We start from the raw sequence: 22639 nt of genomic DNA on the forward strand, positions 1-22639 counted from the left end.
GCGGGGGGATCGCCTTGGCGGGATATCAAAGTGGGTGACAGTCTCTTTGTCTGCAGGCTTGTTATTGATCGCAGGCTTGCTCCGGCTGCCCGCTGAGTGCTCATTTCCGAGCCAAGGGAGGGATTTTTATCGACGGGTGACGCGGCTCCTTGTAAGACAGGGTGCTGGAAAATGAAATGTCGCCTCGGAGGAGTTTGACAAGCTTTCAGCTCAAGCTCCAGCTCAGGTGAACCGATGCAGCCATTAAACAAGCCTCGCTTTGTCTTCCCCCTGCATGCTTTGTGCAGCTGAGAGTGTCACACAGTTTCCTTCAACATCTCAAGAGGATCTGCTCTGAAACAATCACAAGATTTCACAAAAAAATTGGAATATATAATCTTAATTCTGTCTAGCCACGTTTTAAAGACTAGACTCGACTACTGTAGTGCAGAGGAGGTTCACAGGGGAGCGATGAAAGCACAGGAAGTACAGCTACTTTGCCGTTTTTTGCACAAAGCTGCACCAATTAAGTGGAAAAGTAAAAGTTTGGCGAGAACTTTTCATTTTTTTGAAATCCTTTTTTGAAGCTTTAAGGGTGAAAAAGTGATATAGCACAGTCTTATAACAGTGTGAGGGATTTCTTCCATTATCATGTTAATAAAAAAAGTCCATTCAAATGCTTTTCAGTGTTTCTAAGCAGATGTTTTCATGTATTCATGTGCAAAATGAAGACTTATGACAGGAAATGTATCAGTTATGATGATGAAAATGGGCATACGGTGCCACAATTGAATGTTTTATCCTCCTTTGAACCTCCTTCATGATATCATGCAGGTTGATTGGTTGTGTAGTCTGTCACTGCAAGAATGTATGACTCTACAATTGCTTAATTTTACACCTTATGTCACCTCATCAGACAAAGATATTGTGCAATCTGAACCTGGCTTAAGAAAAAGCTAAAATACAGTAAAATTGAGCAAGCCATGGTTCCAAATGTATGGGAATAAAGGAGAAAATGTCATAATGTGCAGCATATAAACAGTACAGTTCATGTTATTCAGTATCCTGGTTCCTTTTGTGCATGTAAACGTACTTATCGGTGAACATCCTGCATCCTTTTGTATCTTCATGTAGCGATGCAGTGAAGCTGAATCGCTGCAGACAAGCACACAAACCAAATCTCATGGAGCAGCAGTGTGTTTCAGATTGCCTATTTGACCATTTTGCTGCTGTAAAAAAAGACTGAAGTGAGAAAAATGATCATCAGATAAAAGCTGTCCTAATTCTCCATATCGCCAAATAACTCACTGAATCCAAAATCCTCGATTATTGTCCAAACTTTTATGTTTCCCCTCAAAAAACAGAGTGAGCTCTGACAGAAATCTTCACAATTATATGTGATACTTCACCATATTTCTGTCCTTTCTGGTTGTTTGCATTGAAACGTGAAAAGAAAGTTAATTTAACAGTTGTTTTTCTGGAGGAGGAGGAATTTCTCACCAGCTGTTCATAGCCGGAGCAGCTGTACAAGCAGACAAAAAGCTCCGTGTGTGTTGAACTGAGATACAATTTTGCTAATAATAGCTTCAATTTCTGTGTTTCATTCTCAGTTTGGGGTAAAAATAGCTCATAAAGCGGCGTGGCGACACTCTTTACGGAAACAAAAACCTGCGTCTGAATCACAATCCTCACACAGTGTTTAATGTGAAAACACTGAGCCGAGTTTCAGCCCCAAACATTAAAGCCCCTAATGAAAGTAATCAGTGAAAGGTATTCACATGGCAGCCTCTACAGTCTGTGTTCCTTTAATCAGATTAAAATGGCATCATTAGTGTGCAAATGCAAATGTTCCCACTGTCGCTGCTCGCCACATCCTGCTGGAATAATAATAAAGTCTCTCATGACCGACAGGAACAACCTTTTCGTTGCAAAACAATTTCTTGCTGCCACTCTAATCAGATTACAGTTCTCTGCTGACTGCGTGTTTTCATAAACAAAATTGAATCACGGCTCAATTCTGACAAGGAAATTGGTAACTGGGTTCATATGATGAGAGATGTAAATACTAGAAAACGCACATGGCAGCGCGAGGATGTCGAGCCAGGGCAGGGAGAGAAGCCTTACTGTGAGATAAGAAAGGTTGATAGTTGATTTGAATCATCTCTAAGAAAACAAATTGAAGCATTCAAACCTCTTGGACACACACCTATAATTGTATAACTATGTTTTGTTGGTTTTATGTCATTTGAAATGACAGTTGCACCATTTTCTACCAAAAGTAAGACTGAATGCTCCTGAAAATGTCACATGGTTTAACCACAAAACAATGTAAATGGTTCCTGATCTCCATGATTCCTCAGATTAAATGTAATATTTAGAACAATTGTATTCCATTACCTTTATTTAATATAAAAAGTTATAATGTAAGATCATGCCAAACTAGTTGATATGGTGTTTTATTGAGAATGTACTGTTTTAAAGCAAGTTTAAAGTTTTTATGGTTACACCACTTAGACATTTTTGCCATAATCCTCTAATATATTCTCTCAAAATGGATTAAAAGCAGAAATTTGATGCTGGGTCCACAAAAAGAATGTAAAGCAAGTTATTCATACGATTATTTTCACATTTTAACCCCTTTAAATTTGACTAAACCACATGGACACAAAAAAACGTAATTGACCCTTATATAAAAAGCATTGTTAGTTGTTTAGATCAGTTTTTAGTGTTTTCTCTTCCTGCTTAACATCGTGTTTCTGACCTCCTTCATTGTCACTTTCCCGCAGAGTTTAAATCGATTTCGGTTTAATTTCTTTATTGCTTTCCAAATTGCTCCCACAATGAATCACCTCTCTCTCTTTCCCCTTCTCTGGGCTCACTACTCACACTCTTTGCATTGATTTAAGTAAAAAAAAAATCTCTCTGTGTGTTCAGCTGGGAACTCGTTACGTTCTCCTCAGCATCCTTCATACTGAGTTCTTTCAAAAATGCAGTGACCTTATTTTGACCGTTTCAAGCCTCTAACTGTGTTAGTGATCTAGAAAATTAAACTCCCTCCTCCAGCGTTGCTCTCCTCGGGGGAATGGTTGAAGGGTTGACACTCTGGATTAAACTCCTCTCTTTGGTGTTTGATTCCAGATGAAAAGCTGCCAATGAGCGAAAGCTACGACGGAGATCGGCCATGGCTGCCCATCGAATCATCAGAGTGACTAACAACAACCACATCCTCCCTCGCTGTAAGTCTGAGGGGACGCTCATCGACCTCAGCGAGGGAGTGACAGGGGCAAGCCTCACTGATGTCAAAGGTCAGTATATCATTATTGTAAAAAGAGAAAAGGGGAAAATGTCAAGATCGAAGACTATGTCTGAATTAAACAAAACTCGCTCTAATTTTGTTCTTTTCATCTTTTTTTTTTGCAATCAACATATTCAGTTATCTGCTGGAAACTGGCTCTTTCACTTCACTGGTTGCACTCCATTACAGCTTTGTTTACATGCTCTATATACGCTAATGAGGTGAACTAAAAATAGCGATTGATGCAGTTCATCTGCTTGTTCGTTTGACTCGTGATCTGTAAAAAGATTTTGTTGTATTCAGAAGAATTATAATGTTTGTTTTGGTGGTTTTCAGTTGCCTTTGTGTTGCAGATAAAGGATTAAACATTTCATTTTTCAGCTTTTAGGCTTTTCTCAAAGTTTTAGGCGGTAAACCAACACAATTAAATCATTTGGGCATAAACCTTCATGTCGGATCTGTAGCGCCATCACCTCATTAGTTCAACTGGTCCATTATTTCTGTCGTGTGAGACGCATCGTTAACAACAGTATTTTGATTAATCAGCAAATGATTAAGCGCACTCATAAACCACCAGTGTTGGGTGATGATTACAAAAGAAGTTACATCTGAAGTCAGACCTTTAAGATTTTGCTCAGGAGGGTTTTTTCCTCATTTTTTAAATATTTAACATCTTACTGAATACATACATATAATCAATGGGTTGTTAAATGATGTCACAGAACCAATTAAGCCCATGACAGACTTTTGACTTTTTTCATCAAGTATCTTTTCTTTCTATTTTATATTCCAAAATCTACATGAACTAATGAATACATTTTCAAAAGAGAGATAAATGTTGCTTCATAAGAAATGATCTCCCTTATAAATCATGTCAGTATCCATGAAAAACAGCTGAACTTAGATTTTTGGTGCTAAATGGGAACACTTACCCTAACTCGAATGGGTAAGTCTTGAAATAGAGTAACTGGTAATCTGTTAGCTTAACTATTACATTTCCAAAGTAAACTTCCCAACCCTGTAAACCACTTTGAAATCAGGACAGAAGCTGTAACACTTTTATGATCTAACACATTTTTCCTCCTTTCCTTCCAGTGCCTTCTCCCAGTGCCTTAAGGCTGGATACTTCAGCTTCCTATGGAACGGCGCAGGAAGTGGTCGCCATAAAGGATTACTGCCCCAGCAGCTTCACCACGCTGAAATTCTCCAAAGGTGACCGCCTCTATGTGTTGGACACATCGGGTGGGGAGTGGTGGTACGCCCACAACAACACAGAGATGGGTTACATCCCAGCCGCCTACGTCCAGCCGGTCAACTTCAGGAACTCTTCGCTCAGCGACAGTGGGATGATTGACAGTCTCGGGGAGGGATACGAGGAGGGGTCGAGGGAGTTTGGAGGTTTGGGGGAGTGGACAGGGATGACCCCGAAACCCTCCCCGATTTACAACAACAGTCCATACTCTGTGAACCCTTTTATCCTCCCGTTAGATCAAAACTGTAAAGATACAGACGTAAGGAACTCAGCAGACCTTATTCTCTTTGATGCCTTGGCATCACCATCAGCTAGCTCCACCTTTAACACAAGTACAGTTATGACGAATGGGTTTAGCAGCTGCTACATAAACAGCACCACCCCAATCAGCCCAAATCAAGAGGTTGCACCAGACCTCTACAGGGAGAACCCTTTTTTCAGGAGTAAACGTTCTCACAGTCTTTCAGAACTGTCCGTCCTGCAGGCTCAATCAAATCCAACATTACCCTCTTCTGGATTCTTCACGGGCCTCAAGGCTCCTGTGCCAGAGCAGTTTCAGAGCAGGGAGGATTTTAGGACAGCTTGGTTAAACCACCGAAAGCTAGCCAGGTCTTGCCATGACCTGGAATCCCTGGGTCAGAGCCCTGGATGGGGTCAGACACAACCGGTGGAGACTAATATCGTTTGTAGGTTGGACAGTAACGGAGGGGTTGTTCAGCTCCCGGATACACAGATCAGTGTTCACATCCCTGAAGGCCACGTCAGCCATGGAGACTACCAGCAGATCTCCATGAAAGCCTTGCTAGACCCTCCTCTGGAGCTCAACAGTGACCACTGCTCCATAGTCAGCCCTGTGGTGGAGATCAAGCTCAGCAACATGGAGACCAAGTCCTTCATCACGCTGGAGATGAACATAGGAGTAACTGTGAGGAAGGACAGCTGTCACACTGCTGAGGTGCTTTGTGTTCGGAGCGATTGCAAAGAAGGGCCTTACACGCCGATCCCTAATGCTTACATCTACAAGGATACAGTCCAGGTCCAGTTGGATAGTCTTGAACCTTGCATATATGTGGCGGTTGTGGTTCAGTCCCAGTACATGAGCCACAATACAACAGTTTGGGACTACGTGCAGAGGAAAGTAACTCTGGGTGTGTATGGACCCAAGCACATCCACCCTTCCTTCAAGACAGTTGTGGCAATGTTCGGGCATGACTGCGCTCCTAAGACCTTGCTGGTGAGCGAGGTGGGTCGGCAGGCTAGCTCCAGCCCGGCGGTTGCCCTCCAGCTGTGGGGGAAGCACCAGTTTGTACTGGGGTACCCTCAGGACCTCCTGGTGGGATTGTACTCCAACATGTCCAACTATCAGGTGAAGGTGAACGAGGGTGCTGGGGTGATTCGAGGGTTTCAGGTCAAACTGGGGAAGGTTAGTAGGCTGCTGTACATGATCTCATCGCATAACCCCGACAGCATCGCAGACTTCACTCTCAGGGTCCAAGTCAAAGATGCTCTGGACTGTATCCTCACACAGTTCTGCGTCCAAACTCCACAACCACCGCCAAAGACTACATCAAGGATAACGGGCCAGAGGAGGTTCTTGAAAAAGAAAGAGGTGGATAAGATCGTCCTCTCGCCTCTGGCTGTCACCTCCAAATACCCAAAGTTTCAGGATTGTTGCATTACCAACCTAAAATTTGGCAAGTTGATAAAAACAGTTATCAGGCAGCACAAGAGCACCTATCTGTTGGAGTACAAGAAGGGGGATGTTATCGCTTTGCTCAGTGAGGAGAAAATCAAACTGCGAGGGCAGCTGCGGACCAAAGAGTGGTACATTGGATACTATCAGGGGAAGATGGGGCTTGTCCACGCCAAGAATGTTTTGGTTCTAGGCAAGGTGAAGCCCATTTATTGGTGTGGGCCGGATCTAACAACCACCATGCTGCTGGAGCAGATTCTGAAGCCTTGCAAATTTCTTACATACATCTACGCAACAGTGAGGACGGTTTTGATGGAGAACGTGGGTAACTGGAGGGCGTTTGCAGACGCTCTAGGATACGGGAATTTGCCGTTGAATTACTTCTGCCGGACCGAGCTGGACAATGAGCCGGAGAAGGTGGCGTCGGTTCTGGAGAAACTGAAAGAGGAGTGCACGAACATGGACAGCAAGGAGAGGAAGTCGTTTCAGAGGGAACTCATGATGGTAAGACAAGAGGAATGTGTGTGTGAATGAGTTTTTATGCTTCTAATTCCTATTGTTTTCTATCATATTTTGGACTTTAAGGTCTCACACCATCATTTCTAATTATAACAGAATCAGTTGTTTAAAGGAGACAACCTGGAGGTGGAACTAGACATCAGAGTATTAAGAACAAATGGAGCAGAATGACTCAATTGAGCAACTGACTGAACATGTTACTTAGGTTTTACCATAAAAGTAGCAAGTAACAATAAGAACATTTCGCATTGACCTGGAAGAAGCTAAAAAAGTTAGAAATATGTTCTTACAGTATAAATTGACCTGGTTTTCATTGAGTTTAACCAGTCCTTTTAAACTATAAGGAGTAAGCTTTGTCTTTTGGCTAACATAGAACGAAATTCCTCAAAGATTAGGTTGACCAATAGTCCAAAAAACACAAAGACATTCCTTTTACACTTATAGAAAACAAAGAAAAACAGCAAATTGTCATATTTGAAATCTGTAAACAGTTTAATTAGTGACTACTCAGGATTTCACTAAGCAACAGCCCTTGTTATAGTCATAATAGCTGCAGATTTTCTCTCTGTATTTTAGGAAAGAATTGAATTGCTTGCAGTCTTAAAACTGCTGTTACATTGCAAACATTCACGCTCAGCAAAAGCTTTCACTGCACAGTTACTGTTGAACAAAATTGTCTTGCATAAAAAGCCTTTCCCCCCAAATGATGCACATCATGAACTGGGCAAAAGGAGACTTTTTTTTATCAGCGTCTCTCAGCTGCTTGCTTCATCATTAGTTGAGCTTGATGGCAGCGAAAAGGAACAAAAAAAACAAATTCCCCCAAACAATCAGAGTCACTTGCTGTCTGAATGATTAGTGAGTCTGTTACAACACCCTTCGACATCATTTCTCTCCACTGTAGCCCGCAGTGCAGTCGGACAATGTGACACAACCTGGAGAATTTGAGTCTTTATGCTTCCTTACATGAATGGTAAACAACTTGTCTTATAGAGTGGGTGTCTCACGCTGGGGGAAACAGCCATCACATGAAAGAAAATGAAGGAGAAAATCCTATAAAGGAAAGCATTGAAAATAAAAACATAACATCTGTAGCTCTCTCAAGCGAACACACACACACACACACACACACACACACACACACACACACACACACACACACACACACACACACACACACACACACACACACACACACACACACACACACACACACAGGCCTTGATGTGTTTTTCTTCATCTCTTCCTTTCTTCAGCACCCTGTGGGGAGCGAAATAGTCCCGAGACATTTCCCAACAGCAGACGCCATTACTCAAAAACTACTTTAGTAAAATACACGTTCACAACTGTTGTTTATCCAGGCGGAGTCGATGAAGCATGCACACACTTTCGTTTGCAGCGTTACGTGCAGGTTTCGGAGGAGTACGTGCCTTTTGCTAAATGGGACTTTTGACAGCAGCGGTTAAGTAGTTGCTGGCCATGTTTTTACCTCTTTTAGCTCACCTGCAACCACCTCTCCCCTGTTTAGCTGTAAGTCATGTGACCCCCCCCCCCCCCCCCCCCCCCTCCCATAATCTCAGTAAGTCTAAAGCAAAGAAGGCATGCTTTCATGTTTCATAAAAGGCTTTTATTCTCACGGCTACCTTCAACCCCTGCTGAGGCTTTTTTAACTTGCTGCATGCACAAAGGATGCCTTGGCTTTCTTATCGTCTTGGCTCCATCCTAGCCTCCTCTGAGCTTCATTTAAAAAACAAAAATTTGCTAGGGAAAAAAGAAAGGACACATTCAGATGTCCTCCAATAAAGTCCAGCAATTTTCTTTCATCAGGAACACTTTGATCATCAAGGACGGTGTAGTGTATGTGCAGGAATTTAGCTTTTAATATTTTATATATTTAAGATCCTTACTTGAGGTTGAAAAACAGACAACACTAATGGAAACGATGGACATTTCCACCCACACTTTATGACATTTTGCTCTTTTTCCACATTGAATTGAAGCTGTTTGATACACAGTTTTTATGGCTGCAGCATCCCATCAAAAAAGAAATACACTACATGTTCTCTACTTACTTTTATCAATTTATAGCCAAAATTCAGTTGGCATATTTGGCATCTTTGTACATGTTGAGCTCTTTTCTTGAAGTTCTGTGGCCACACAATATGAGCTTCTGAAGATAAATCCATTAATCTACGCTTAAGAGTTTAATTTTCATGTCTCTGTGTGCTTTCTGTGCCACCGTTCATTATGTTTAGTTGTTTAGATCGAAGACGTTTGGTAATGACTTTACAGCCTTTATAGCTTTGCCAGTGGACTTTTTTTTCTTTTCTTTTTGATATATCTCTAAATTAAATGTGTAGTTTGGTTTCTTCTCATCCTGCAGCATCAGTAGCAGATCTTGGCAGCACCGCTCTGTCAGATTTACCTGTGGGAGCTTTTATTTATCCACCCAAAAAAAGAAGCTGATACATCGTCTTAAACTGATTTTCTCCTGGATTTTTATGTCCTCGACACATCTTAAACTTGTTATCCCCTACTGCTCAGGTTGCTGCTGCGTCTCACCTGCTATAAACCACTCTGGTGGGTGTTTTTATATGAATGTGTGTTTCTCCTGCAACATTATCCCTCCAGAGAGCAGCGAACTGTCATCAAGCTGGAGTAGCAACTTCACAGGCTTAAATTACTACATCTTCTGCTTGGAGGAAAATAGATATAACCTCTCTTATATAATTTTTACTCAATAAGACATTGAGTCTCTGGGCTGTATCCTTGTAAACCTCCAGCTTACACAATCCTCGATTAGCAAACAAGGAGTTCATTCTTTGCTCTGATAATGTGGCTTTCTCTGGACAAAAATACACAAATCCACTAAAAGGAGAAAGAGAGGGATTAAAATGACACAGTTTGTTACGATATAAATAGTTTGGAGCACCTTATAGGAACAAAGACCACGCCATGAAATTGTAAAGGAGAGGATGGGATGTCATGGGAGGAAGTCTCATAGCTTCATTGTCTTTAATGACAGACAGAAAGAAAGGGTGAGAAAAGCAGGAAAAATAGGGTGTGGATGTGATAACTGATACAAGCAAGAGAAGAAAGAGGTTAGACACACCTTCAGTACAAAGGTTGAGAAAAAAAACCTAATCTTTGTTCATGAATCTAAGTTTTAATTAAATAATCTTCCATAACAGTTTCATTGTAATGTGATATAGTAGGTTTTTTTTCAGTAATGAGTCATGTTTGCAACTTGAAATTCAGTATTTATATTTAACAGCATGCTCACTAAAATATGTTATTCATATACTGTGTGTTTTCAGCTGCATCCGACATTTAGGAGTCAGCAGGCGCTAGTTCAGTTCAGCTCTGGAGGATGTGTGAATCGTGCAGGTCTGGAGTCAGTCAGCAAATCTTTCCTGCTTATTAAACTGAATGTGTTAAATACAATAGATGCAGCGTGTGCATGTGGATGTTTCTGCAAATGTACCTTATAATAGTAAAAATGTCATATATGATATCAAAATTGAGTGTCTCATTAAACATCCACCAAAATCTTAATGAAAATAAACATCTGTAACTATCAGAAAACGTAGTTCAAAGACTCATTTGCCTCATTTGGCTGTGTTGGCACGATCAGATTATGATAAATAAAAGAAAGTCATATTTTATTTTCCATGCTGCCGTAGAATAAACTACCAAATCTAATCAAATGGATCCTACTTGGTTAGAAACCTTGACTAATAAACTATCTAGTAAACTAGGTCAGACCACCCAAATCTGTGTTTTTATGTAATTATACCTCCTGAAGTGTGTGGTGTTAAGGGTTTTAACATTCTCCAAGCAGGACTATAATGTGTGAATCACCACTGCTAACCTGCATCTGTAGGATTTCCAATCAAAGTCAATCAATTGGACACAAAATTGACACAGATTGACACTAGAAAGACGACAAACTGTTAAATTAGAGATGCCAAATTGGACTAAAACTGGTGTATCGTCTGAAACCTTAAAACTGAAAGCGTTGCAGCAGAATAAACTCTTTTTTGCTCCCAGCTCTTGTACCTCACGAGCTGACAGGTGTTCCCATGTGAAATGTGAGCAGGCATTGATCAGGAGGCCCAGAAGGTGCATCCGACACCGCAGATCTTTTATTGCCCCCTTAGATCAAGTTACGAAGACCAAGGACAAATGAGAAGAGGTTGTGAGTGGTGGAGAGAGGCTGAAAGGCCAGGAGGGCGAGCTTTAATAATAGATGTGTGCACAGAGGTGGGGTTAACACGTAATCCATCCTCCTGCTTTTAAACTGAAGTCTTCAGTCATAAAACTCAATAATCCGTGGCTCAAATTAGACAATTAGACTAAAAAATCAATTAGACTTCAGTCCCCCTGTGACAGCCAATAAAAATCAGCATGTTTAGCAATTAAAGCGATGAGTGTTTAACAGCCGGGCTGCAGAAACTATAAATGTGTCAGAGGAACATGAGCTCCTCTGCGGCTGATCAGAGAGAGAGGCGGTGTGTATATCTGACAGCAGCATGGCAGACAGTTTTAACTTGATGATTTCTTTTCCAAATAAATCTCCATGACGGAGGTGATTGATCCAAACCCAACAGTCAGAACAGCGAAGGAGAAAGCAGGAAGACTGCTGTTAAATGGCTCGATGTGGTTTAGTCAAATTTAAAGGGGTGTCACCATTTGACATTTTCAGGAGCATTCAGTCTTACTTTTGGTAAAAATGGCGCAAATGTCATTTCAAATGATATAAAACCAACAAAAATACTAAATGTAGATTTTAACAAACCTGATTCTGCTTTTAAAACTATTTTTTAAAACATATTTTACATCTTTTAACATTATGCCAACTCACTGATCCAAATGTTTCCTCAGTGCAGTCATGCTTTCAAACTATGATTTTAGATAAAGAAAACTTATTCAAATGTTGAGGTTTTGCACTAATTTGTGGGAGATGCTTGTTTTGACATATAGACAAAACATTTATTAGTGGAATTAGAGATTAAAAACAACCAAAAGGTGTCCAAAAACGGATCCCCTTATAAAGGATTTATAAGTGAGTTATTAATTAGATTGTAATCACTTCATAAACCATTACCAACAGTTGTAAATGAGTTATAATCTAATTTCCCCATTCTTCAATGCAGGGGTCACTATTTGGCTTTAGATAAAGGTCGGCTATACTTCTGCATTTTTATTCATTTGGGTTAAATAGGCTTTCAGATCTTCCCCCATCTATCTTGATGTTTCTCGCCATCTCATTATGAGCATTAATTTATGCGTTATAGATACCCTCTGATCTTCTTTTGTGGTTGTTTTTCTGCTATAGTGTCAAATTAAAAATCTTCTATATTGTCCTTTTTTCCCACTCGTTTAGACTCTATTTCTCAGTTTTATCCATCTTTGGGCATATCAGATGAAACTATCCTCCCGAGAATAAAAGGCACAGCAGGTTTTTTTAACAATCAGTCAGCCATAAAAAAAAAGACATATGGTTACGATTGAGTGACAGATGTCAGAAGTTATATATATATATATATATATATATATATATATATATATATATATATATATATATGTGGACAGATTTCTTGATTTAGAGGAGGAGGGGAGCCAGTTTTAACCCTGTTTTATTGTAGCTATGAAGACGAAGGAGGAGGCCTTACTTTAACAATGAGTTCATTTTAACCTAATTATGACGTTTACCTAAATTAACGACATATAAGAGATCACATGCATCTCTAAAAAGAAGCATTCAACACTGTATTCAAGTGTAAAAGCATCCATCTCTCTATACATAACTCTCTCTCCTTCCCTGCTTACCTTGCCTCTTCTCCTCTTTGCTACCTGTCAGTATTATCAGCCTACCCTCCTCCTCCTCCTCCTCCTCCTCCTCCTCCTTCTTCTTCCTTCCCTCCTTCCTGTTGAAGCTTTCGGAGGTGAAGCTCATTTAGCTGTCAGCCATCCCGGTCAGCTGTCAGCTCCGTCTGTTTATCTGCTCCGAGGCTTCGAGGCTTCGAGGCTGCAGGTCGACGCTCATATCTCATATTTTTCAGACACTTTGTTGTCTGTCACGCATGGTTTAAACAGAATATTTATCATAATAATGTGGAAATATGGGAGTGTATCCTTTTTATTTTTTATTCATTGTAGCTTTCGAGGAGCGCAGGATGTTACATGTCAAATTAAGACTCCAAAGAACTTCAAAAATAGTGTCAAAAGCAGCACAGAGAAGTTTAAAGTTGCTCTGAATGAGAGTGAGAGACTGATAATGTAACTCCAGCTGGAACAGTAACAGCTGACCGAGTGTCCCTGAGCAACACGCTGACCTTTGACCCCGCATGTGGCGCAGCGTTTATGCATCTCAGAGGGAGTTTGACAGTGCCCAAATTTTCCGAGCCGGCAGGATTAAAGGAGTGCACCTATCTGCCCCCTCGATCACCTACTGACCTTTTGTTTGAGGCTCAAACCTCTTTAATCCTTTCCGGCTTAAATGACACGTCTCTGCTGCACGGAGCTCCTGATTTGCATTTGAACGCATCATGCTCGTTTCTGGACAAGCAGCTCGAACCCTGAAGTGTGTGTGTGTGTGTGTTTAAGTGTGTGTGTGTTTGGATTGACCCCCCCCCCCCAGTCTATATTTAGACCTGAAACCTGTGTGAAGCCTGAATCAGCAGACGGAGGTCATCGCATTTGGAAGGCCAAAGCCCTCGTCGTCGGCCAGGTGGCGGAGAGAGATAGAGGCAGTAAAAGAGGAGGAAGGAGGGAAGGAGGGGGGGTGGGGGTGGGGGGATTACAAAAAAACCAAAATAATCCATCATCTCAGTTTGAATTGAGAAATATGACCTGAAATGTTGTAGGTTAATTCACTTCATTGCAAAGAACCCCCGCAGCTCATAATAGGAGATAAAAGAGAAGATAAAAGAGATAATGGACAAATAATGAGAAGATTGAATGTAAAAATAGATCAATTTTAATAAGTAGCAGGTGCACGACCTCGAGATTATAGGATTTTGATAATGTAATAACTCCGTCAAGCCAGAATGAACAGATGGTAAAAATCTGCAGAAAATCCACTTTGAAACAGAGAAGAAAAGATCAATTTTCTGACTTTATTTTTTATATTATTCTGAGTAAATACCAAACTATTCTATTCTTTTTTTTTGCACAAAGAAGAGAAGTCATACCTGCAACTGCTCATTGATTAAAGACAGAAGGAAAGCATGCGTTGTGTATTTATAAGCTTTTAAGGAATAATCAATAATTGGACATTAATGTAGCTTAAAATCAATAACAGGAAAGGAAGGAAATTGCTTGAAGTTGGCGTCCAGACTATTGATCCGGTCGTACTGATCAATATATTTCTAACATTTTGTTTTATTGATTGATTGATTGATTGAATGCTTTTAATACACTGTTATGTCAGGGTTACAGCGGATAATTGTAAATCTGTGATAAACATACTGTTGCTTATCACAAGTCTGAATTTGAGTGACCGAGCAAAATCAGAAAACCTTAAAATGTTCTGCTTATTTCACATAATTAATTTTTTAAAACAAACTTTTCTTATTATAACATGATACGCTTGTTAAGTCCTCATAACAAGAAACATCCACATATCATTAAAACAAGAAAAATATCCATATTTTAGAGAAGATTGTAGCCTAGAAAAAGTGAAAATTACTAGTTTTTTGTGAAATAACAAGAAGGTTTTGTGACATAAGAAAAAAGATATCTAGTAATTAACACAAATTATCTTGTTAGGACATGAAAAATATCTTGCAATAACATAAAAACGATTGTGTTAAAACAAAAAATATCCATATTATAACTTAAGGGACGATACTGACTAGAAAAGGTGAAAATAATGGTTTGAAAAGTAGTTTTTTATGAATTTTTTGTGAAATAATAAGAAAGTTTTGTGACAAAAGATAAAAAATAACCAGTAATAACATGAAAACGATCATGTTAAAACAAGACAAGTGTCTCATTATGACAAGAAACTAAATACAGAACTATTTCCATCAGCATAATATTCAGTATTTTGTTTAATTAGCATCAGATTACACAGTTCTTCTTCTTCTTTCTCCTTCCTGTCAATTCACAGTGTTTTCCGTAGAGATGTTAATAATTAACATGGTCGGTGAATAATATATCATGCTTCAGATCAGTGGGTTTCAATGGGAGACACTTTAGCAGTAACAGCGCTGTAAATGGTCGAACTTTACCCTGATTACATGTCGGAGGTTGAAATATGAGCCTTGCAAAACCGATCTACAGCTTTACAGCATATTTTGTTTGACTTTTAATACATGAAGTGTTTCTGTAACTTCTGAACTTGCACTTAATATTTTTGGGTGCATACGTTGAGTGTGTAACTGTATGGACACTTCCCACCCTCACAGTCACTTATTATGAGTCTGAATTTGAGAGAAATCAGGATGAAATTTGGTCCTTTGTGGTTTAGATACGAGCGTTTTGGCGGCTGGAGACTCTGAATTAAATAGATTAAGTCGAGATTCCACAGCTGAACAAATACAAATGTATTAATTCAGTATTTTACTTTTCTTTTTCTTTTTTTGCCCCAAAATAATCTTCATAAATGCATCAAGATGTCTCTGATATGATTAAATACACAACATGAAACACATTTAACAAACCAGATGGGATAGCAGATGCTTATGAAACGATTAAGCCTCAAGATTTTAGGCTTAAGTAGCAAATTATATTCACATATGATCAAAAAATGTTAGTAATTATTCATATTACCATATTTTTTTAAAGATATTTGCCACCATGTTAGATTAGGGCATTTATTTCATTACTGATTCATGTTTTTGTCTATTAAATGTCAGAAACAAGTGAAAAATGCCATCATAATTACCCCCAAAGTTAAGTTAAGCATAAACAAATCACATTTAACATAGCATTTAATACTAGACAAAATGAATGAAACTATTATTGAAGTAGTTGTTTTCTAATTTTCGGATTAAAAAGGACATTAATTGGAAAGAGCTTTTACGAATTGGCATCTCTTAAAGATGTAAGTAGCTCTATGAATTCTTGGACATACATTAGAGCACATTATGAAGCTGCTTTTCTATATTCTTATGATTGTTTTCGTGTGATCATCGGTAGCCAGGCGACATGAATCACATCACAGATTCGGCTGTGATGTTGTATGAAGGCCATTAAAGACTAATCTTTTCTGAAATCCTTGATGACGAAGAGTTTCACGCAACGCCGACCTCCGATCCGATCTGATCTGATGAAGACATTAATAATAAGACGAATGTTCACTGAGCGGAAACTGTTCAGATGGGGACTAAGAAGGACGAGAACAGAGGAGCCTGTTTGCACATAATTTACATATTCAGACCCTGATTGGACGGTTAATTCATCATGTCGTAGATCATTTACAGAGTGAAGTGTTTTTACTTAACACTTACATACTTTTTACAATTAAGACGCAGTTTTAGAGACAACATTTTTATGTCTTTTCTTGCATTAAAAAAAATTGCATGGGCTCAAATGATCACTTTGTTAATGTCAAAGAAACATGTGGTTTGGGTTAAAATTACTACATCCTCAAAGTAAATGGACTTTTGTCACCATGGCTGCAATAATGACCACAGGTTTATGGTTAGTGGCTGATTATAGGTGAGATTTAATGTTGGGTTAATGCCTCCACTGCTCCAGGTCATAATTACCACAGCTGCTAAATGAAGTTATGTTTGAGACTGAAACATAACTATTTATCGTTTTTGGGTGTCTAGCATTTCTACCTACTGTGTTGTTTTTCTTGAGAGGATCTTCTGTTTTCAGAGGAACTCATTTTCATAAAGCCGAACCTCATTTTTGAGTCTTTATCTGCATTTTTGAGGTGTAGTAGTTCAACTCAAAACTAATATTTAAAGAGTACACAAGGTTTGTCTTATGCTTTATATTCATTTAGCAACTTCTCCCTTTGTTTTTCTTGCATAATTTTAAGTATTATTTGTAATATCTTCAAGTAAGATTCCTAGAAATCTGCTTCACACATCTGTTAAAGCTTTGTTTAGATAATAATAAAGAAAACCCCCCCCCCAACATTTTCCAATGTTTACTGTTGCTTTCAGCTTACTGAATCTGGCAGCAAAAAGAAAAACCTCGCCTGTATCAAATCTGACAGGTATATCTCCACAGGACTATCACTTTGAAGCATGTCTGAGGATGTAAGATGCTGCCGGAACTGAGACCCCCTGCTTCCCTCGACCAAAATCTTATCTCTAGACAGAAAAACACACATGCACAAACCCTCAGTGGCCGTTGTGCCTCTTTGCTAGAAAAACAAAACTGAAAAAGAAATTTTGCCTGCAGCGTTTTTTTTTTTCCCAGTCAGCTGCACTTTCATTAATGCTCAGTATTTTTAAACCCTTATTTTAACCGGGTTAGCGGAGTAAGAACATATTTACAGCAGTAGCCTTTGGGACACAACTTCTTACAAGAAGGGTTAGGGATTCATATTCATACATTCAACCATGGAGAACATTGTTTTTTCCTCAAAAGAATGTGTTTTAATCCTTTGAAACAGCGGCACAGATTGAAAATGTGGTAGAAATTTGAATAAGTAAGGTCATTTGTCATGTAGAGTGTTTTTGAGTATATTGAAAAGCGCTCCATAAATCCTGTGACGAAGGTTGTAGATTAAATTTTTCGATTGCCTCGTCTTACTCACAGGTTTTTACTGACCGTCTCTCTTTTTCAGGCGTTGCTGAAGATGGACTGCCAGGGTCTGGTTGCCAAGTTGGTCCTGGATTTTGTCTTGTTGACCACAGCAGTGGAGGTGGCGTCCCGGTGGAGGGAACTCGCTGATAAACTGGCCCGAGTGTCCAGGCAACAGATGGAAGCTTACGAGGCTCCTCACCGCGACAAGAGCGGCCTACTGGACAACGAGGTGAGACTCTTCAGAAGGTTTTATTACATTGATAGACATCTTCTAGTAAAGATAATAAAAAACGATATTTCTCTCTTTACCCTTTAGTGCATGTGGAAGCCAGCCTACGACTTCCTGCTGACTTGGGCGGACCACGTCGGAGACAGCTACCGCGACGTGATCCAGGAGCTCCACCTCGGCCTGGACAAGATGAGGAACCCGATCACCAAGAGGTGGAAGCACCTGACCGGGACGCTCATCCTCGTCAACTGCCTCGACACCCTCCGCAGTGCCGCCTTCTGCCCCACCGGATATGGAGATTTTGCCGTCTGAAGGTTGTCCCTCCATCCGAATCCGAAAGCTACCGGAGCTCAGTACACCTGTGGAGTTCGGTGTCCAGGACAGTTCAATGAAGGACACATTGTTTGGATGGACATAGGGGATTTTGGGTGTTCTGGTGAGCAATGTTTGGGTGGTCTGGTGAATCTCTAGGCTTTATTTAGCCTCAGATCTTCAGGTGCAGTACCTATGTTCTGGTCTCTTCTGTGGAGGCTTGGATTAGTGCTGTCGCAGCCCTCTAAACTGGTTCTTGTGAGGCACCAGTGGACTTTCTGTGGCGTTGGATGTTGGATAAATCGGTGTGAAACTGGAAGATTTTTTTCTTTTGTCATTTATCTTCCTACGTCTGTCTTGTTCTCTCTACCTCGCACCGTGTTCTGACAGGATGTGAAGCAAATTTAAGAGGCAAGTAGGCACGAATTTGCATCTGTGTGGGTTGGAAATGTAGGGATGCCGGGGCTTTATGAGTCAGCATCATTAACGAACAGACAAGAGAGAGAAGGAGAGAGAAAAGGAGGGGAAAATAGAAAGAACCAGAGTACTAACTAATGTTGTTGGTACGTTACGGTCAAATGGTCAAACTCGCTAGAATGATACAAGATGAAAATTGGCTTGGTGGTCTGAACACACCTTAATGTTTGTCCTACTTTCTTTTTCTTTCTACCTCACCCTTTGACTTTTGACATCTGCTGTATCTTTTCATATTGTCTTTGTTTATCTTTTGCTGTCTGTCACTATTACATTTTCTCTTTCTATCTCACACTTGTTGGCTGGGTTTCCATCCAATTATGAGGCAAATCTTAACCAAATTTCCAGAGAAATTGGCAAAAGAAAAAGCAGTTAGGAGTCACTGCAGAAGAAGAGGACACAACAAGATGACATCATTTAAAAAGCGGTGGCAGTCGAAGCTCAAATGATGGGAAACCATGTGGAAAACATGATGAAATATGACATGTATGTTAGTTTCATGTATTATTTCTCATTGGTCCTCACAGATCTGATGTTTTCAGCTCTTCGGTGACATTTAAATCATGTATGTCATCATTTATCCACTAAATCTGTTTACATGGCACTCTCCATCACAATACACCACATTTCTTTTGAATTTCTGGTGTTTCCACTCAGGTTTTTTAAATACAAACTAAGAAGGTGGATGGAAACCCAGCTACAGAATCTTTTTTTTGTGGTACTTTTCTTCTTCTTTTTAAAAATGTGCTCCAATCTTTTCCCCCCTCTCCCTCAGGAAAACATCAGAGACCTCAACCACTGCAGTTAATAACCACACATACTGTGAATACCTTTCCACCATCTTTAAAATTTAGTCCGATCCTCATTCTTACAGTCGTTTCTGTTGCCAAGCCAACTTTTCAACTCTAACACATTTTCCCGCCATTTCTGACTGGCAGTTGCAGAAGTTGCGGGAAATCCTTTGACCGCCCTCTCACTCGCATTTTTCTACAAGGCAACGCAAAACCTTTTTTCCCCCAATCAAATCTAATTAAAAATGGTTTGTACACCGAGAACATTGCTTGCCAAAAAAAAGTTAGCCCAATGCTAATGTCACATGTGACTCAGCGCAGTCCATGCAGTAAAGATATATCTGTTTATGCAAGATATACGTCTATTTTTTTACACTTGCAGAAAACACAGAAGATATATTGTCAACAGTGTTATTTTTGTGTATTCTTGGATTTGATTTTCGCCTGTGTGAGGTTCATTTCAGCTGGTGTAACAATGCTGCAGTCCAGTGCTGGAAATGGAAAGTTAGAAATTACTATGACATAAAATGATAAAATCGGTGTCTAGCTATTACAAAAAAAAAGTATGGACAGCTGGGATTTTTTCAGCCAAAGAATAAAACACAGCCCCCCCAAACAAAGGTTAACACTGTCTCAACCATAAGTACAATTCCCAATTTAACAAAACAAAATTAGTTGGTATCGTGTAGTGATGAAGAAAGTACTTAAATGCATTTTGACAACAATAAAATGTTAAAATCAGACAAATTTGCATTACAAAAATCGAGCACTTTTCCTTTACATTTCAATATTTTTTAACTTTCTGACAACTCCAGGATGCAGTATTGAAGTATTATTTTCATCTTGCATATTTTACCATATGAGGAGGTTCAGTATTTTCATTAAAGACACATCAGGCCAGTTATTTAGTTTTTTTAAAATAAAGAACTAGCATCTCAAATAGTCTTGTTTTTGTCAAATTCGTATTTAAAACAGCCTTTTTGTCTCCAATTTGTGTTTTTCAAGCTTTTTGTCTTTGATTTTGTGATCTCAGCAACTATAATCAATCATCTGTGACGCTTTTATTGACTTGAGTTCTACACTTTCATTTTCAGTCTTTGGTGTATTTTCTTGTTTCTTTTCTATATGTTTTTGTGACTGCTGCAGTGACCCTGTATCTGTTTGGAGTAATGATCTGAACAGAAAGTGTGGAAGGAGTTTATATATATATTTGTACCGAATGCCGATTAAGTATTGACACTTAAATTGCGTCACCACATCACCTGTGACAGTGTTTCTGTTCAGAAGGTATGAATAAAGCTGAATATTTAAAAATATATATATTTAATTCTGTTTTTATTGATATTCTCGTGTCTCCTCACATGCATTTACTTTCTTAAACAAACCCCTAAATCTACTACTAATGTGTTTTCCAGGATGTATTTTGGTTGCCTCGTTTATCCAATATATAAACAAGTTACTTAAATGTTAAATTAACAAGATAAGGCATGCAATTCAGAACATTTTAGAGATTTTAGAAGGTGTATGCTTCCCTCTTGTGATGGGGCTAAGCTCACACTTCCCCATTGCTTTCAGACTTCCTTCTAAACTAGACTAAACTTGTCCTTAATCTCTCTTTTTACTGCATGTACAAAGAAGAAAATAGCATCCATCATCCCATTTCACTCTGAGTAAGACAGCATTGTGATTCTTTGCTATTTTTATACTGTTATAATGTTAGATGATTCAGGCTTGAAGATGTATAGATGGATTTGAGAAGCTGACTTTGGTGAAAGAGTGAAAGAGTGAGAAAAATAATTGAAATCCTGCTGCTATAGTTTTTTACGTAGCCTCCGGAGCTGGAGGAAGCTTCCTGAAGCCGACCAATCAGAACAGGAGAAACTAAATGCCCCTGACATGCTTATTTGCGGTCCGACGAAGAGACCTGAGGGCCGATTGGTTAGGGTTAGGTATCAGGAGTATATCAGAGTATGACGGGGTCAGAGCCAATCAGAGGGAGAGTCTCTCCGATCAGACCCGAAAATGTGCATAATATGTTTGATGATGTATCTAAGAGAGCAGATTCCGTAGTGATGCAGTTAATGGTTGAGTAATTCTTCCTCCAGATCTCCTCCAGCAATTCGCAAATCGGGTCCCCAGCTCCGATTCTCTCAGCTGCAGAAGAGCGTTCATTAACCGACTGTGTACTGTGTCGAGTGTTGTGCGATGCTGTCATCCTGGAACACACACACACACACACACACACACACACACACACACACACACACACACACACACACACACACACACACACACACACACACACACACACACACACACACACACACACACACACACAGAAAACATATTCAAATATCTCACATGAATGCACAAAGGATCACATGTACCAATGCATGCACACACGAGTGCACACAAATCCATCCTTGTATGTGCCACACACAAACACACAAATACACACACACACACACACACACACACACACACATACACACGCACACACACACACACACACACACACACACACACACACACACCCACACACACACACACACACACACACACACACAGAGTTAATTAAAGCAGATAATTATTCTTCTTCAGTGGATGGGCACCTTGACACAGTCGTCCTTTGCCTCTCAATGACTCACCCTCGACATTCCCGCTCGTCTCCTGGATACAACTGCTGACTTGGACTTAGAAAACTTTAATATCTTCTGAGAGGCAATTTGTGGTACAGCAGAGAACATGTAGACACATTAAAAGCACATCAGATGAAGAAGCTATTATAAAAATGATTACACTCTAGGCAGGCATTGAAAGTGCATGTCAATAACTGCATACCAGCAATCAGTGAGTATACTCCACATCCTCTATGTATCCATGTATTTAACATCCTTTAAACCAAGGTTGTCTGCATTTAAAAACCTTTTTTATTTACAACTTCACAGCATTTGAGAGAAATTTAAAGTGATAAAAAACCTTCGCTTCAAACTGTGTGTGCAGCCAGTTGTGTTCACCTCCTGTTGCACAGAAAGAAAAATTCACACTGTCGGGAGATAGAAATTTTCAAATATTCTCTAAAATGTTTTTCTTTGGGGCTGCAAAAGCAGAGTTTTCTTATCGCCTCACACAACACATGGAGTTTGATGTTTTGTTGGCATGTAAAGCTCAATTTAGAGGATTCGTCTAGAATCTTGATGAGCAGATTTAACATAGTTGTTTAACAAAATCTTCCCTATGTGGATCACAGGTATTGTTCTTTAATCTAAGAGTCGATCTTGTGTCCACAGAAATCACAGGACAAGAGAGATGTGAGAGGAGAACTAATTTTTCTTTCCCTTCATTAATTCTAGGACAAATTGGCCTGCTTGGAGCAGCT

General features: G+C 39.6%; 1 protein-coding gene across 1 annotated transcript; it reads left to right on the plus strand.

The window, feature by feature from the left end:
* The first annotated feature begins 3160 nt into the window (after window positions 1-3160).
* LOC133976489 (SH3 domain-binding protein 4-A-like) lies at window positions 3161-17995 on the plus strand. Its single transcript, XM_062414707.1, has 4 exons — window positions 3161-3284; window positions 4370-6723; window positions 17495-17683; window positions 17771-17995. The coding sequence occupies exons 1-4, from the start codon at window positions 3161-3163 to the stop codon at window positions 17993-17995; spliced, it is 2892 nt and encodes a 963-aa protein (XP_062270691.1).
* The last annotated feature ends 4644 nt before the right edge of the window (window positions 17996-22639 follow it).

Source organism: Scomber scombrus, chromosome 24, assembly GCF_963691925.1.
Source record: "Scomber scombrus chromosome 24, fScoSco1.1, whole genome shotgun sequence".
NCBI lineage: Eukaryota > Metazoa > Chordata > Actinopteri > Scombriformes > Scombridae > Scomber > Scomber scombrus.